Genomic DNA, 16376 nt, shown 5'->3' on the forward strand with positions numbered 1-16376 from the left:
TGCCAGGCAACCCTGCCACCAGCTCCCTTTCAGTTGACCTTTTTTGTTTTCTATATACTTAATATTTATACTTTCTGGACCTCCTTTGATTCATTTAAGATTTAATGAGTACTGTTTGTATAAGTTGAAGGGATCCAGGATAGACCAGACTGTAAGTTCTGAAACTAACAGGGCAGAATTCTTGCCTTCAAGCATCTTACAGTCTAATAAGGGGTCCTGGGTGGCTCAGTCAGTTAAGCATAGCACTCTTGAGTTCGGCTCAGGTTATGATCTCATGGTTTATGAGATCGAGCCCTGTGTAGGGCTCCCTGCTGACAGCACAGAGCCTGTTTGGGATTCTCTCTGCCCCTTAGCTGCTTCCACTTGCTCTCTCAAAATAAACTTAAAAAAAAAAAAAAGCAGGTACACAATTACTATGATTATGTTTAACATAATCCTTTACTACTTGCAACATAATTACATCTGCAAAGATCCTTTTACCAAAGTAACATTTATAAGTTCCAGGGATTAGAACCTGTTACCTTCAGGGGACATTTTCAGCCTACTACAGATGGGGGACTTTGGAAAGCCTACTTTTGGGGCAGGGGGCAGAGGGAGAGAGAATCCCAAGCAGGTTATACACCCAGTGTAGAGACTGACACAGGGCTCGACCTCACAACTGGGAGATCATGACTTGAACTGACATGAAAAGTTGGATGCTTAATTGACTGAGCCATCCAGGTGCCCCTGGAAAGCCCACTTCTAAGGGGTGACTACTGAAGTTCTTGTTTGTCATCTGAATAGCTGACTGGCAACTAGAGCTAAGCCATATTCAAAATGGTATCCTGATTCTCTGTAAGCCCAGACGGAGGTGCCTTCCTTTGCTTACTTTACCATTATGTTTCCTCAAACTTTCATTAACTAAAGTAACCTGGGTAGATCTCTTGCTTGCCAATTCAAAGGGTCAAACTGTAACAAAATAGCTGACCTAAGAAGGGTTTGTTTTATACATAATTTTCATACAAATATCAATAGTTAGTTGTAGATCTTTGGACTATTAGTTTAGCCTGTACTCCCCTTCTCTGAGAACTACCTCCCCAACTAAGGGAGGGGGCCTTTTGGATATGTGGATACTAAATTACTATGTCATTTAGTAATGACAGTAGCCCCCTAGCCAGAGCTGACTGGATCAAAGGCAGGTGCTTAACTAAGTTGGATCAATCATATTTTCTTCAGGAGCTTAGGACACTGCTCACTTGGTTTCTGGAATTGAAATGAATTGTTGATATAGCCCTGAAAGGCTATACTTTTTGCAAGTAAAAACCATCATGTAGAGAGAAGCAGAGACAAGTGACCGTGAGAACTCAAGAAAATGCAGCTGCCTTGATTCCTTTTTTAAATTTAAACTTTAAAAAAAATTGGGGCACCTGAGTGGCTCAGTTGGTTGGGCATCCGACTTCAGCTAGGTCATGATCTGACAGTCCGAGTTTGGGCCCCGCGTCGGGCTCTGTGCTGACAGCTCAGAGCCTGGAGCCTGCTTCGGATTCTGTGTCTCCCTCTCTCTGCTCCTCTCCCACTTGTGCTCTGTCTCTCTCTCTCTCAAAAATAAATAAAACATTAAAAAAAATAAACTTAAAAAAAATCTTTTTTTTTTTTTTTTAATTTTTTTTTCAACGTTTTTTTAATTTATTTTTGGGACAGAGAGAGACAGAGCATGAACGGGGGAGGGGCAGAGAGAGAGGGAGACACAGAATCGGAAACAAGCTCCAGGCTCCGAGCCATCAGCCCAGAGCCTGACGCGGGGCTCGAACTCACAGACCGCGAGATCGTGACCTGGCTGAAGTCGGACGCTTAACCGACTGCGCCACCCAGGCGCCCCTAAAAAAAATCTTTTAATGTTAACTTATTTTTTTGAGAGACAAAGCATGAGCAGGGGAGGGGCAGAGAGAGAGAGAGACACAGAACCCAAAGCAGGCACCAGGCTCTGAGCTGTCAGCACAGAGCCTGATGCGGGGCTTGAACTCCCTGACTGCAAGATCAGGACCTGAGCTGAAGTCAGGCAGATGTCAGTCAGTCAGTCGGTACAAATGCTTAACCGACTGAGCCACCCAAGCGCCCTAAACTTTCTTTTAAAGCTTATTTGAGAGAGTGCGTGCGCATGTATGCATGTGATCTGGGGGTGAAGTGAGAGAGAGACAGAGGGAGAGAATCCCAAGCAGGCTCCGTCCTGTTAGCACAGAACCTGAGGTGGGGCTCTATCTCACAAACCTCCAGATCATGACCTGAGCCGAAATCAAGAGTCGGACACTCAACAATCGACTGAGCTACCCAAGCGCTCCTTTTTTTAAATTTTTTTTTTTAATTTTATTTTTTTAAGACAAAGAGACAGGGAGAGAGAGCAAGTGGGGGAGAGGGGCAGAGAGAGAATCTCAGGCAGGCTCCACACTCAGCTCAGAGCCTGAAGCCTACTTTAGATTCCATCCTCCTCTGTCTGCCCCTTCCCCACTTGTGCTCTCTCAGGAAAAAAAAAAATTAAACAAAACAAAACAAAACAAAACATGCAGAGAAGACAGTGATCCGACCATGATGAAAAGGAACTTACTCTTGACATACTATCTTGGTTTCTATTCTCTACTTCTCTCTCGTCTCTACTTTTATCTTCTGCTTAGTCAGAATTTCTGCTTATTCGTAACTTTGGCTTATTCTTGGTTGTATCAGCACCACAGCCTGGATTACTACATAATATCCTAAACTGATCTGACCCTGAAGCCCTTTTCTTAGAAACAACAGAGAGTGACTGTCAGCAAAGTCTTCTGGGCTTTATAGAGAACAAGAACAGGTTTCTTCTTCCAACTTGGTAAGGTTCCTCAAGACATCCTAGGATCGGAATTAACCAATGTCATTTGGTTACACTACACTTGGATTAGATCATATGTGGGCTTCCCTGAGGCAGGAGGCTTGACAAGACAACCAAGATCCTTTCCAGGTAAGTAATCATGTCTGCAATTTTCCTAGTTCTTTGTTATTTAATAACTCTGAGTTCGATTACTTCTCCTCCTCCAAATTTTTTTTTTTTAAATGTTTATTTATTTTTGACAGAGAGAGATACAGAGCATGAGAGGGGGAGAGGCAGAGAGAGAGGGAGATACAGAATCCGAAGCAGGCTCCAGGCTCGAGTGGTCAGCACAGAGCCCGACGTGGGGCTCGAACTCACAGACTGCGAGATCATGACCTGAGCTGAAGTCAGAAGCCCAACCGACTGAGCTACCCAGGCGCCCCCTCCTCCTCCAAATTTTAATGTCACTTACTACATAAAGTATTACCCAATTATCTTTTGCTCAATGTCTTATAATTTATACAATGGAAGGGTATTATTCAAAATATGACAATGGGCGTTGAGGCAGGCACTTGTTGGGATGAGCACCGGGTGTTGTATGTAAGCCAATTTAACAATAAATTATATTAAAAAATATGACAAACATTAAGAATGACAAAAATGAAGAAACAGGATTTTTTTCAACCTATAAAAAGTTCTGCTGCAGTTTTTCAAATTTTTTATTGGATTTAAAATGCTTTTAAGGGATATACAGATACACAACTAGTTTGATCAGCTACTAATATATTTTGGTATCCCTTTATTTTTGTACTCAACAGCCAGTTCACCTTTTCTCCATGTTCAACACTTAGTTTTGGTAAAATTTTGCCATGTTCTTCTTCATCTGTTACTAGAGCATGAGTATTTCTACCCTGCTTTGTATAAGCTGCTTTTTTAGTTTTCTTCCTGTGGGTATGTTTCGTAGGGCTCTTCTGTTTTTTTTCAACTTCACTGCTTACATCCCACAACATTATCTTCCCATCATTCCCTCCAGTAAGCAGCATATAGGATTCTGGCAGAAAGCAGACCTGGGATACTCCCAAAGTGTGGCCCTTAAATCCCAGTTCTTGTTCACACTTAACTCCCACCACCCTAAAGATTCGAACCTTACCATCTTCTGCACCACAGCTAAAAATATTGCCACATGATGCTACAGACACAGAGTGGGCTAAAGCAGGGTTTAAAAGCTGACCAGGTGATTGTGGGCTTTCCATCTCTTCTGTTTCATCTTCCTGCAAATTTGTAATCCAGAGTGGCCGTGCTTTCTGAAGGTTCCACAGCATCACCTTTAAATAAGAGGAAGTTATGTAGTCAAACAGAGGCCTAGCCATTTTGCTCAACTATCATGCTTATTCCACTTGTAATAAAGTCATCAAAGTAGTCTGATAATAATTAGTATGATACATTTCTAGCAATATTAAATTTTTAAAAATTCAGCTGGCACCACAATGTGCCAGTGGAAAAACTCAGACGCCAATGTAGAAAACAAGATCCTGAATAACTTGGGATTAACAAACCCATCAAACTGTAATCCACATTCTTGAGCAGTTGCATTTCTTTAAGTCACTGTACCCTCATCTCTACAAGTAAAACAGAACATTATAAAACTTATTAATTTTAGTCTATGCTGGCTGCAAGTCAGAAAGCCTGTCAACTAAATAAATGAAATCTGGATCATCACTGAAATGATTTGTATCTGGGATGCTTTCTCTTTCCTTTCATACAACCTAAAGTACCCATTTTAGAGGCTTACCTCAAGTTCCTGTCCCTCTAGGAAGGCTTTCCTAAATATTCCAGCCCACTTCTCTCTTGCCTGTATTTAATTTCTATGCTTTTAATTAACATATACTATTAGCTTGTCAGTTTCTTGAGATTTAATTCACCTTAAACATTTTTTCGCAAATTTTAAGTAGGCTCCACGCCCAACATGGGGATTGGACTCACAACTCTGAGATCAAGAATCATGTGCTCTACCAACTAAACCAGCCAGACATCCTGAGATTTAATTAATCTTTGCTTAATACCTGGAAAGAGCAAAAATTCCATATCCATCTGTTGATTAATTTGACATCCTGGCATATGTGGGTTTTTTTGTTGTTCCCTACCATGATTTTGGACCTACTAAATTGATTTAAATGAAATGTTAATTAAAACCTGTTTAAAACAAAACAAAAAACTTTGTGAATTGATTTTACTCTATAATCTAGTGATTCATTTTCTTCCCACAGCAACCAATTTGAAAAGGAAAATATTCTTCATACTTTCAGAGAATAGACAGCTTTATTTTACCATCTAGTATTATCCCTTAATTATTACTCACAATTTAAAATAGACACTAGAATAAGCATGGTTCAGTCAAAAGCACAGATCTGAACTGACAAGATCACTACTGCTGATGAATATTAAGGATTTGGTTTTCTATTGAAGGTAACTGCCCTCAACTCAGCCTCTGAAAGAAGTGACCTCTAATAACACATTCTCATTCTATCAAGAAAAGCACTGAAAACTCTTTTAGATTGGATTTATAACATTTTACTAAGTGGCCAGCAGTTGCTATTTGGCTGAAGCTAAAATATTAACAAATTAAAATAAATTAAAGTAAAATAAAGAAATACCAGAAAATATAACAAAGATGTGATATGGACATGATATGGAAACAAATCCCTAAAAAAAAAAAATCTGAACACAAGGCAAACGGCACATTCCCGAATCTGCTAACTTAACTGTCTTGGCAGGTATCCCCAAGTCTTTCTTGCACTACCGTGCATGATGCCTAGATTATATTTTCTGCCCTCTTAAGACATTAACTATACTCAAAGTATTTTCAGCAGCTTAAACATTTTTGTATTTACTGAAATCTAAATGTGTTAACAGCCATCCCAGATTCTACCAATCCAAGAATAATTTTCAAGTATTGAAGATTTCCAGACTGTTCCTTTCTGGACATTCTCTATACTACTTTACTCTTCCTAACTACCAAAGATTCCAAGGTGTTTTACAATTTCTCAACCACCTGGTTCAAGTGGTGTCACTCAAAGCAGGAAAGCAAGAGATACTAAAAGAAAAGAACACAAGAGTCTGGGGGTTATGGTCCTACAAAACGTCAGTGGGGGGAGAAAGTGGACAACCGGCAAATGTTCAGAAGTGAATGCAATCACATCAAAGTGACCCTGCTCACAAATTCCTCCCCCTACAAAAACATTTCTTTCCATAGAAAAGATTCATTTTTAAGGGGAAAAAAAAGCCTTCCTGCCATCCTGATCCTTAAGTATTTGTACTAGTGATCCTTCAAACTCCAGAAAAAACAATAAACCTTTTGAACCATTTATTTTCAGATGTGGAAATGAGGGGCAAAAAATCAATGTGTATGCCACAGAAATATATGATGGTCTCAAATTTCCAAAGGTCTTTACAAGAGAAAACTGTATCTGAGTGGTGGCTACACATGTATTTAATGTTCTTCTTATACTTTACACATATATTATAAATATTTTGTAGTTATTTATTAAAAAATTAAGCAGTCTAGGAGCTCCTGGGTGGCTCAGTCTGTTGAGTTTCCGACACTTGATTTTGGCTTAGGTCATGATCCCAGGGTCTTGGGATCCGTGCTGTTTGCATGGAGCCTGCTTAAGATTCTCTCTTTCCCCCTCTGCCACTCTCCCGCATTTGCACTCTCTCTAAAAAAAAAAAAAAAAAAAAAAAAAAAAATTAAGCAGTCTCAAATGTCTTAATAAATCAATTTGTTAAGTTCCCTGCCACTCTAAGTGTGCTTTGCCTAATTATTTAAACTGATGTAAATCAAAGGGTATAATTTTTATGATTTCTGTAATAACAAAGATAGGTACATTGAATATATCTCCTGTGTGTGGCAATAATTCAATTCCTGCCTTGAGGTAAAATGTGTTTGTTCAGAGAGAAAGAGCTCTCAAAATTAACCTTATAACAACTCCATTCCACTTTTATGCCTACAATCTTGGACTCCTTCAGATTAGCTATTCTTAAAGTTTAGAATAACATCAGATAACCAGGTTTTAAGAAGTAAACTGTTAGATACACAACTTGAGCGGAAGTCAAATGCTTAACTGACTGAGCCACTCAGGCACTCCAAGGAAAGTAATTTCTTAAAAGTTCTGTGTGCTTACCACTGTTAAATCACAACCCAATGCAGAAATTAATCTACAGTAAATATTTAGGTCTTGGCAGTCAAATCAAATAAGCAATTACCTAAGCCTCCTTTTCACAAAATATTTAGGTTGTTCTATATTGCTCTCTAGCAGTTGCCTGCCACTAGAACTTCTCTCTCAGAGCTGACGGCAAAATAAATTCTAGATGCCCATTTCTTATCTAATCTGAGAAGTATATAGGTCATTTTTGCACACCTAATTGTTTACTGCCATGCCTAGTATATTAATGAACCAGAGATTGGAAACTGGTACAGCCTAAGGTTGAAAGAATGACTAGTCAAAGAGACACTGTACAATCTGCCTACTCAACACAGATATCCACCTGGATGTGTAGGTCTTTTGTGTGTGTGTGTGGGGGGGGGGGTGCGCACGCGCGCGCGCATGTGTGTGTAGGTCTTTCTGTATAACCAAAATAGGCAGATTATCACCATGAGGGCAGAAAATGTAGGTTTGTAAGGGCTTGGTCAAGACCTAGGTGTGGATAAAGAGTTTATAGGTTGTAGGGTCACTGTGCCCCTCAAATGCAGAATGATTCCCAACAGAGGAACTATAAACATTTTTGGTAAGACAATTCTTTATTGTTTAGGGACTGTCCCAGTGCTGCTGGCCATCCACTAATCCTGCCTACTAACTACCAGTAGCTTGGGGGAGGGTAATGGCAGTCATTGTGGAAACAACAAAACCCAGCCTCGTTTATTTCTAACTTATGAGGGGGTGTAGTGGGTAGAGAAGGGAGGGGTAAAGACTGCTGGCCAAATAGGTAGAAAGATAAAGCCTTTGATGATATTAATGGAATCACAAAGTCTTGAAAGATACTGTACACAGTAAAGAATATAGACTGGGGCACATGGGTGGCTCAGTTGATTAAGTATCCACCTCTTGATCTCAGCTTACGTCACAATCTAATGGTTCGTGGGGTCGAGCTGTGGATAGGGCTCTGTGCAGACACCGTGGAGCCTGCTTGGGATTCTCTTTCTCCCTCCCTCTCTGACCCTCCTCCACATACTTTCTTTCGCAAAATAAATAAATAAACATTAAAAAAAAGAATAAACACTTATAACTGTGCAGGACACACGTCATTAATAAACAATGGTTCTTTTTCTAGAAGTCGCCTGTTTGCAAACCAAGAACCTTTTCTAACACATTGCTGATGATCTCCTGCTTGAGATCTCCTGTTTGTGATATCTCTGGTGTCACAGAAAAAAAATACAGACTTTGGAGCCAGAGAGACTCAAGTCCGAAACTCAATTCAGGCAGCTATATGGATACTTAATTTGAACCTCAGTCTCATTTCTAAAAAAGTAACAGTAATTATCAGGGTATGAGTTGAATGAAAACTAATATGTAAAGCACTGGCAAGTAGTAAGTGCTTACCAAAGAGAAACCATGATTATTCTCACTCCAGTGATACATTTATTTTTAACTAGGCTTCATGCCCAGCATGGAGGCCAACGTGGGGCTTAAACTCACAACCCTGAGATCAAGACCTGAGCTGAGATCAAGAGTTGAATTGGACACTTACCTGACTGAGCCACCCAGGCACCCCTACAAGATTTACTTTTAAGAGGAAGTACATCTGGGGCATCTGGGTGGCTCAGTTGGTTGAGCATCCGACTTCAGCTCAGGTCATGATCTCACAGTTTGTGAGTTCGAGCCCCCCGTTGGGCTCTGTGCTGACAGCTCAGAGCCTGGAGCCTCTTCAGATTCTGTGTCTCCTTCTCTCTATGCCCCTTCCCCACTCATGCTCTGTCTCTCTCTGTCTCTCAAAAATGAATAAACGTTAAAAAAAAAAAAATTAAGAGGAAGTACATCTGCTATGGGAAAGTTCAAGCTATCTGAAAGCTTTCTTTTATTAAACCAAACCAAAGTCTGCTTCCCCATGACTTCTATTACCACTAGCACATTCCACTTTTCCCCCTCATGAAAACTAAGAATTAAACAGTTCCATTTCCAGGGCGCATGGATGGCTGAGTCAGTTAAGTATCTGACTCTTGGTTTCAGCTCAGGTCATGATCTCACAGTTCATGGGTTAGAGCCCTGCACTGGGCTCCGTGCTGACAGTGTGGAGCCTGCTCAGGATTCTCTCCCCCCTGCCCCAGTTCATGCTCTTTCTAATAAATAGATAAATAAAAAAATAAACAAACACTTCCATTTTACCCACATAACGGGTTTCTTGCTATATCCACTCTTCTGACAGACTTCCTCTGAATTTGGTCTAATTTGTGATGTGATGTTCCTTTTAAAACTTACTCAAGGCAATGCTCTGATCTTGGTCACCAATATACAATAATTCAATTAATACACCACAGAATTTTAAAGTAAGAACAACAAGAGATTCTCTCTCTCTTTTCTTTTAGAAAAAATAATAGAATTTGTAGAGAGTGGGCGATAGTCCTCCTTCAGCATGCTCCTATTTAAAAAGATGTTTAGAATCAAATATTTCAATTCTCAGGTTTTATGACTGTCTTAAGCACAGAGAAAGGAAGGCTAAAGGATAAATGATTACTTTATGAATAAAATCTACTTGGCTTTGTCAAGTTAGCATTAAACATGCAGAAATAAAGCTCATGCTTCATACACAGATAAGACACGTTAGAGAACAGAAAATGCAAAGATATATTTAGCCTGGTCAGTAATTTGATCGTTACCAAACCCATTAAAAATTACCCAAGTACTCTCTGCAAAATATTCATTACCTGCATATCCAGTCCACATGACACCAGGCTCTGAGGTCTTTGAGGCCGAAAAGCTACCGAAGAACAGATATTGGAATGTCTCTTCAGTGATCTGCTAACTTTCTTATTTTCCAAATCTAGGATTTTGATTGCTCCGGAGTCATCGGCAGAAGCCAGCAGGTTTTCAGTTTCATTCAATGAGAGACAATTGATCTCTTCTTCATTCACATGAAAATGGTCCAAGGAACCTTTGAGTGACCGGACATCCAGTAAGCTAATGGTTTCTCCATGTGAAGCATAGAGCTTAGTGGGGCAGGAGGGAGAGAATAAGACACTGGTAACATCATCAGCCCCTTGGAAGCGTTTATGTCCTAATGGAGTCCCATCTTCACCCCAAACCATAAGATCACCACCCTCTGCTCCAGAAGCGACTAGGCCTTCTTGACTTGCATTCAGGCAGAGAATAGGTGAAGAATGTCCACCAGTCCACTTGACTGCCATTATGGCCCAGAAGACACTGTGGAGAGGGGGAAAAAAACTATAATCTCTTATTTAAGAACTTGATGGGAGGAGACAAATACAATATGCAGTATTTCACTTAAATATTTAAATTTTTTTTTTTTTTTAACGTTTATTTATTTGTGAGACAGAGAGAGACAGAGCATGAACAGGGGAGGGTCAGAGAGAGAGGGAGACACAGAATCGGAAATAGGCTCCAGGCTCTGAGCTGTTAGCCCAGAGCCCGACACGGGGCTCGAAATCACGGACTGCGAGATCATGACCTGAGACGAAGTCGGACGCCCAACCGACTGAGCCACCCAGGCGCCCCTCACTTAAATATTTAAAAAGACATCTAAAAAACCTTAATTTTAAAAAAAGGACATTTGAAGATCAAGTCTACAAAAGTTTAGTTGAACACAGGATTGTGGTACACCTGGCTGGCACATGCCTAAATGGACTTTCTATGCTATCAGGGACCCAGGCAAAGCTTGTCCTCTAGCATCTGATATGAGGTTCACATTAGAATAAACATCATATATTTAAATTAGTAAAAATTATTTTTAAAAGAGAGATGCTTGGGGCACCTGGATGGCTCGGTCGGTTAAGCATCCGATTCTTGATTTCAGTTTAGGTCATGATCTCATGGTTTGTGAGTTTGAGCCCCACATCCGGCTCTGTGCTGAAAGTGTGGAGCCTGCTTGGGATTCTCTCTCTCCCCTCCCCCATCTCTGCCCCTCCCCCCTCAAAACAAACAAACAAACAAACAAACAAACAAACATTTAGGGGCAACTGGGTGGCTCGGTTGAGTGTCTGACTTCAGCTCTAGTCATGATCTCAGTTTGTGGGTTCAAGGCCCGCATCAGGCTCTGTACCGACAGCTCAGAGCCTTAAGCCTGCTTCAGATTTTGTGTCTCCCTCTCTCTCTCTCCCCCTCCCCCACTCTCTCTCTCTCTCTCTCTCTCTCAAAATAAACGTTAAAAATAATTAAAAATAAACTTAAAAAAAAAAATAAAAGAGAGCTGTTCAATTATCAAGTTATATCTTTTATATGAATAATGTTTTAGAGAATGAGCTCTGGAGCTAGATTCTCTGAGTTTGAATAGCTCTACTACCTATTATTAGCTGGGTGACTTTGGTCAAGTTACTGAACCTCTCTGTGATTCATTTTCCTTCTCTATAAAATGGGGCTAATAAAAATAATAGCACCATTTCACAGGATCATAGCAAAATAATATGTGTAAAGCACATATAACAGTGTCTGGTACATAATGAGGGCTCAACAAATACTACCATGATCACTTTTCCTATTTAAAAAAAAATATTTTAATGCAATCTCTACACCCAACATGGGGCTCTAACTCATAAACCCAAGATCAAGAGTCACATGCGCCACTGACTGAACCAGCCAGGCACCCCTCACTTCTCCTATTTTTATTAGGCTGGTCAAAGTGGTATCATGTATCTACATCAATGGTCCTCAAAGTATGGCCTCCAGACCAGCAGCATCAGCATAAACTAGGAACTTAGAAATATAAATTGCCCAATACTACCCTAGAGAATCAGAAATGCTGGGGTTGGGGCCTAGCCATTTGACAATAGTTAAAAAAAAATTTTTTTTTAACATTTATTCATTTTTTGAGAGACAGAGTGTGAACAGGGGAGGGACAGAGAGGGAGACACAGAATCCAAAGCAGGTTCCAGGCTCTGAGCTGTCAGTACAGACCTGGAAACGGGGCTTGAACTCAAGAACTGTGAGATCGTGACCTAAGCCAAAGTGGGCTTAGGTCACCCAACGTGGGGCTCAAACTCACAACCCTGAGATCAAGAGTCACATGTTCTACTGACTGAGCCAGCCAGATGCCCTGTACTCATGTATTTTTAATTACTTTATCACCCACTTAACACTTAACAGCAGTACTTATGTGCGAAATTGAGATTCTTGATACACTAGGCATCCCAGATTTATATAATGAAACTGTCATATAATACCACCCTGCCTTAACTGCCTGTTGGATAAAGCAAAAAAAAGGAAATCAGGGCAATTTATATAACTCTAAATGGTTAGAGAAAAGAAAGCAAACAAACCTACCGGGAGAATTTATCTAGTGAGAAATTGCCATTGCTGCTTTCATATTTTCAGATATGAAACCTGAATTTAGTCCAATAGCACAGAGATAAATTTCCTAATATTGTTCTGAAAAATGATTTAAAATAATCTGGCAATCTGCCCGAAGTTTCTATTCCTGACACAAAGCTTATTTCCTCCCATTTTTAGACACTCGCACATACACAAAATCACTAACTAGACTGCAAAAAAATCACTAATCTTTTAGTAATCAAAGTAACGGGGGGGGGGGGAAGTAACAGAAACATGGTCACATAAACAGATATAGCAATTCTCATAAAGATGACAAAATAGGAGAGACAAAAAGATTTATTTAAAAAAACATTTATTTCAGCAGAAGCACTGAATCAGTATACAGACGAAACTAAAGACTGAAGTAAATAAGTTTTAAAGGAGAGGTTTGGAGAGGAAATGACTCAGAAAGAGGTAAAGACAGGGAACTCGGGTAGTTTGATTTTTGCTGACAAGTAATGAAATAGTAGTTAAATAATTTTCTACCATAAAAAAGGCTTTTGCCAAATGTTCCAGATAAACGAAGAAAAAAGTACTCTTAGCACAATTTGAAATAAATGTTATTAACGTTATTTAGGCTTAGGGACTGTCATCTGTGGTGACTGACTTATCACGTTAACATAGATAAAATGCTACCTTAAAATATGAAGTTTGTATTAACCATTGAAAAGACCAGTAGAGTTACAAATAATTTTAACTTTTTTCTTTAGAGAATTGATCGATTATTTCCTATGTTAGTTTTAATTTTTCTACAGTGAATCCACTTTAAAGTCCGGGGAAGTCTGCCCTCTACAGCTTTAGGATTTTGTGTGCATGTATGTTTTTGAATTCCTACTGGGATTTTAAGTTTTCTCTAAGGCAAGAATGAGGCAAGGTTTCTAGTACTTCTGTTTTCCCATCACGTATCTACCCACAGGTGACCTAAGTAAATGCCGACTGGTCAAGTTTTAGCAGGTTTTCTGCCTAGTATAATTTTTTTCTGGAAAAGACTAACTCATTAAAGACACACGTGGTTAAGCTCACCCCAAAGTGTGAGAAATTAGGCAATAAATGGATTTTGAGCTTAAAGGAACTATTACAGACAACACAGCTCCTGTAAATTTTTCCATAATGGAACCAGTAAGTGTCTATTAATCTCACAAAACCAAGGTCAGCCCTACCTTAACCTCTACGCACCAGTGTAAAATACAAATTAAACTTCTAATCTCTACATCACATAATATTTACTGATCACCAAGCTAGTCAGAAATATAAAAATAAAGACCTATTATGGAGAATGTTAAGAAAAATAGTTGAAGGGCTCCTGGGTGGCTCAGTCAGCTAAGCATCCAAGTTTGGGTCAGGTCATGATCTCAGAGTCATGAGTTCAAGCCCCACATTGGGCTCTCTGTTATCAGCACAGATCCTCTGTCCCTCTCCTCTCTCTGCCCTTCCCCCGCTTGTGTGCTCTCTTTCTCTCAAAAATAAACAAACATTAAAAAAATAAAATTAAAGCAAGAAAAACTGTTGGGAAAGTCCCAGAAATGTACTATACATTGAAGCATTTCAGCTTATGCAGGGTATTGATCACGGGAGTCAACCAGAACCCCTGGGATCACTTGTTCAGTCTACAAAATTAAAATTATTTGTTCTTATTTGAAACATACCCAAAGGCCACTATCAAAAAGTATTAAACAACAGGGGTGCCTGGGTGATGCAGATGGTTGAGCACCTGACTTTTGATTTCAGCTCAGGTTATGCTATCATGGTTTGTGAATTTGAGCCCCGCATTGGGCTCTGTGCTCTCGGTGCGGGGCCTGCTTGGGATTCTCTCTCCTTCTCTCTTTGCTCCTCCCCAACTTGTGCACTCTCTCTCTCTCTCTCTCAAAATAAATAAATAAACTTAAAAAAAAAGTATTAAACAACAGATTGCTGTGGTATAAGGCAGTGGCAAAAAAATGTAATTAAATCTGAGTTAAATCAAAACAATCTTTCAGAAATGAGCTGTCAAGCCACTGTTTCTTGTTTTTCCTTACTGGGACAGCAAAGCCTACAAGAAATAGGTAGGAGCCATTACCTCCTTGTTCAGGTATCAGGTCAACAAGCTTCTCTTCTCATAGGTAACGTCTAAAGCAATTTATCATAGCCTATTGTGCATTACTCTAATTAGATAATAGTTTCCTTTAACACCTGATGAAATCATGGAGTGGGCAAGGAAAGGTGGGGTATCTTGAGAACATTTTTAGAAAGGGTGGAAGGCGAAGATGGAAGTTCTGAACAGTCAGAAGGCAGGAGGGTACTAAATATGGGGGAGGGGCAAGGTCAGGAGGATGATTTGTAGAAAGAAAAGGACCCAGTCATAAAATCTTTTCCTACTTTGAAATTCTGCCTGGGGAACTTGCAGGGGTACTTGCCACAAAGTCAGCTCACTGACTGGGCTATATTAGCACCAGAATTATCTCATAGATCCTTCAAAGGCTCCACCTCACCTACACTGTGACGGACAGAATAAATGTCAAAGTCTTTAATAACTGAATGATATCTAAATACTGCTCTAGTTATATTTCCATGTGCCCACACGTCCTTTTCAAGTGTCTGTGCCTTCAAAGCTGTTGATTCTGCCTGGTTCTTTGTCCCCTTCTCAGATGGACCAAACTCTACTTATCTTTGAAGAATAAAAAAAAAAAAAAAAAAAAAAAAAATTAAAGTGCCTTCCCAAACAAAACTCTGACCTCCTTGGGAGGGGACATCTTGTATGTCCCATAGATGAAAGTTGAAAAATGAATAACGAATAAAACTCCCTAGTCTGAGATTACACTACCATTCAAACAATATGAGGTAGTCACTATCAGTATAATAAGTATAGGTCAATTTTTTTTCACGTTTGGGTTTTCCAAAGTTGGTCCTGATGTGGAGAAGCTGGATAGCAACCAAAATGATTGAAAGGCTGTGGCATTAGCACTAGTTAGTAAAGAATCTGGGATATTAAACGGGGAGGAAAAAAACATCTGGGAAGAAGGGACTAGCAAATAATAAACACCACTTACCAGAGAGTAGAGAAGGTAGTTGCTGTTCGTTTTTAATGGAGAATTAGAAATGTATTATACACAGAGGGAACTACTGAAAAGATTTCTTACCACATAAAGGCAAGACAGTGGAGTTGACTACTAAGGGAATCTGTGAGTCCTATAATAATTACCCCAGAGTTGTTTTGATAATTATATAAAACTCGAATCAAAGACCTGGCACAATGCGTTGTTCACATGATGGTTATTATTTTCTCTCACTAAGCATTCTTTAAAGGCTGTCAGAAAACTTTTGGCCACCTAGGAAAATGCAATATAACCAAATAATGCTTAAATTCTTTCTCTTCCAAGAAGCCATCTATAATTACAGCCTCCACATCATTCTCCCTATTGGAATGTCTAATTATATAAAAACACGCTGCCTGGATCCGCCTACTAATCGGGTTAGCAGGAAAAACCGGGAAAGGCTACATTTTGTCCAAAGAAGGGAGGACTTAATCAGCAATTACTCGGCACTTTCAGGCTATCGAAACATTTGGGCGGGGGTGGGGGGAGGTGGTGCGGGGATTCAAATATGATGACCTTATTTTCCAAATACACGCTAGGACTCAGGTTCTGATAAGTGCCAGTACCAACAAAGAACAACAGGGCTTGACCAGGAGAAGACGACCTCAGACGCCAAAGGTAAAGAAAGAAGATCCAACTTAAGTAGAAGGTGGCGGAGCTAGGACTTGACTAGCAAAGGAACTGGAAATTTCATGCGTTAGAGTGGAGTCTGAAGCAGGGACCTGACACAGGAAAACCTCACAGGGAAAGGGGCCCAGGAAAGCAGACGCGAGACCACTAGACCAAAAAAAGGAAAAGACACCGAAGAACAGCCACAAAGCCACAGATGCCAGCCTCATACCTGCGCTTCCCGCTTTCCTCCTCGGCGCCTCGTGATGACCTCACCTGTGGGCGCCCAATCCCATCTAGCGCTGGGCGCGGGGCGCCTCAGCCAAACAGTCACATCCGGGGCCG

General features: G+C 40.1%; 1 protein-coding gene across 2 annotated transcripts; it reads right to left on the bottom strand.

Annotated features, from left to right (window-relative positions):
• Nucleotides 1-3516: 3516 nt before the first annotated feature.
• Nucleotides 3517-16346, bottom strand: WDR53 (WD repeat domain 53). Of its 2 annotated transcripts, none has more exons than XM_049629492.1 (3): nucleotides 16264-16346; nucleotides 9735-10230; nucleotides 3517-4140 (listed from the first exon to the last, which is right to left on the bottom strand). In XM_049629492.1, the coding sequence occupies exons 2-3, from the start codon at nucleotides 10212-10214 to the stop codon at nucleotides 3544-3546; spliced, it is 1077 nt and encodes a 358-aa protein (XP_049485449.1). In that variant the 5' UTR covers nucleotides 10215-10230; nucleotides 16264-16346; the 3' UTR covers nucleotides 3517-3543. The 2 variants fall into 2 exon arrangements, with proteins under 2 accessions (XP_049485449.1, XP_049485451.1); XM_049629494.1 differs by lacking the exon at nucleotides 16264-16346 and adding an exon at nucleotides 15378-15880.
• Between the last annotated feature and the right edge of the window lie 30 nt (nucleotides 16347-16376).

Source organism: Panthera uncia, chromosome C2, assembly GCF_023721935.1.
Source record: "Panthera uncia isolate 11264 chromosome C2, Puncia_PCG_1.0, whole genome shotgun sequence".
Taxonomy (NCBI): Eukaryota; Metazoa; Chordata; class Mammalia; order Carnivora; family Felidae; genus Panthera; species Panthera uncia.

Coding starts and splice junctions, on each gene's coding strand:
- WDR53 (XM_049629492.1), bottom strand. CDS start 10,214: ATGGCAGTCAAGTGGACTGGTGGACATTCTTCACCTATTCTCTGCCTG. Junction 4,141..9,734: donor CATGTGGACTGGATATGCAG/GTAATGAATATT, acceptor TCTTATTTAAAG/GTGATGCTGTGGAACCTTCA.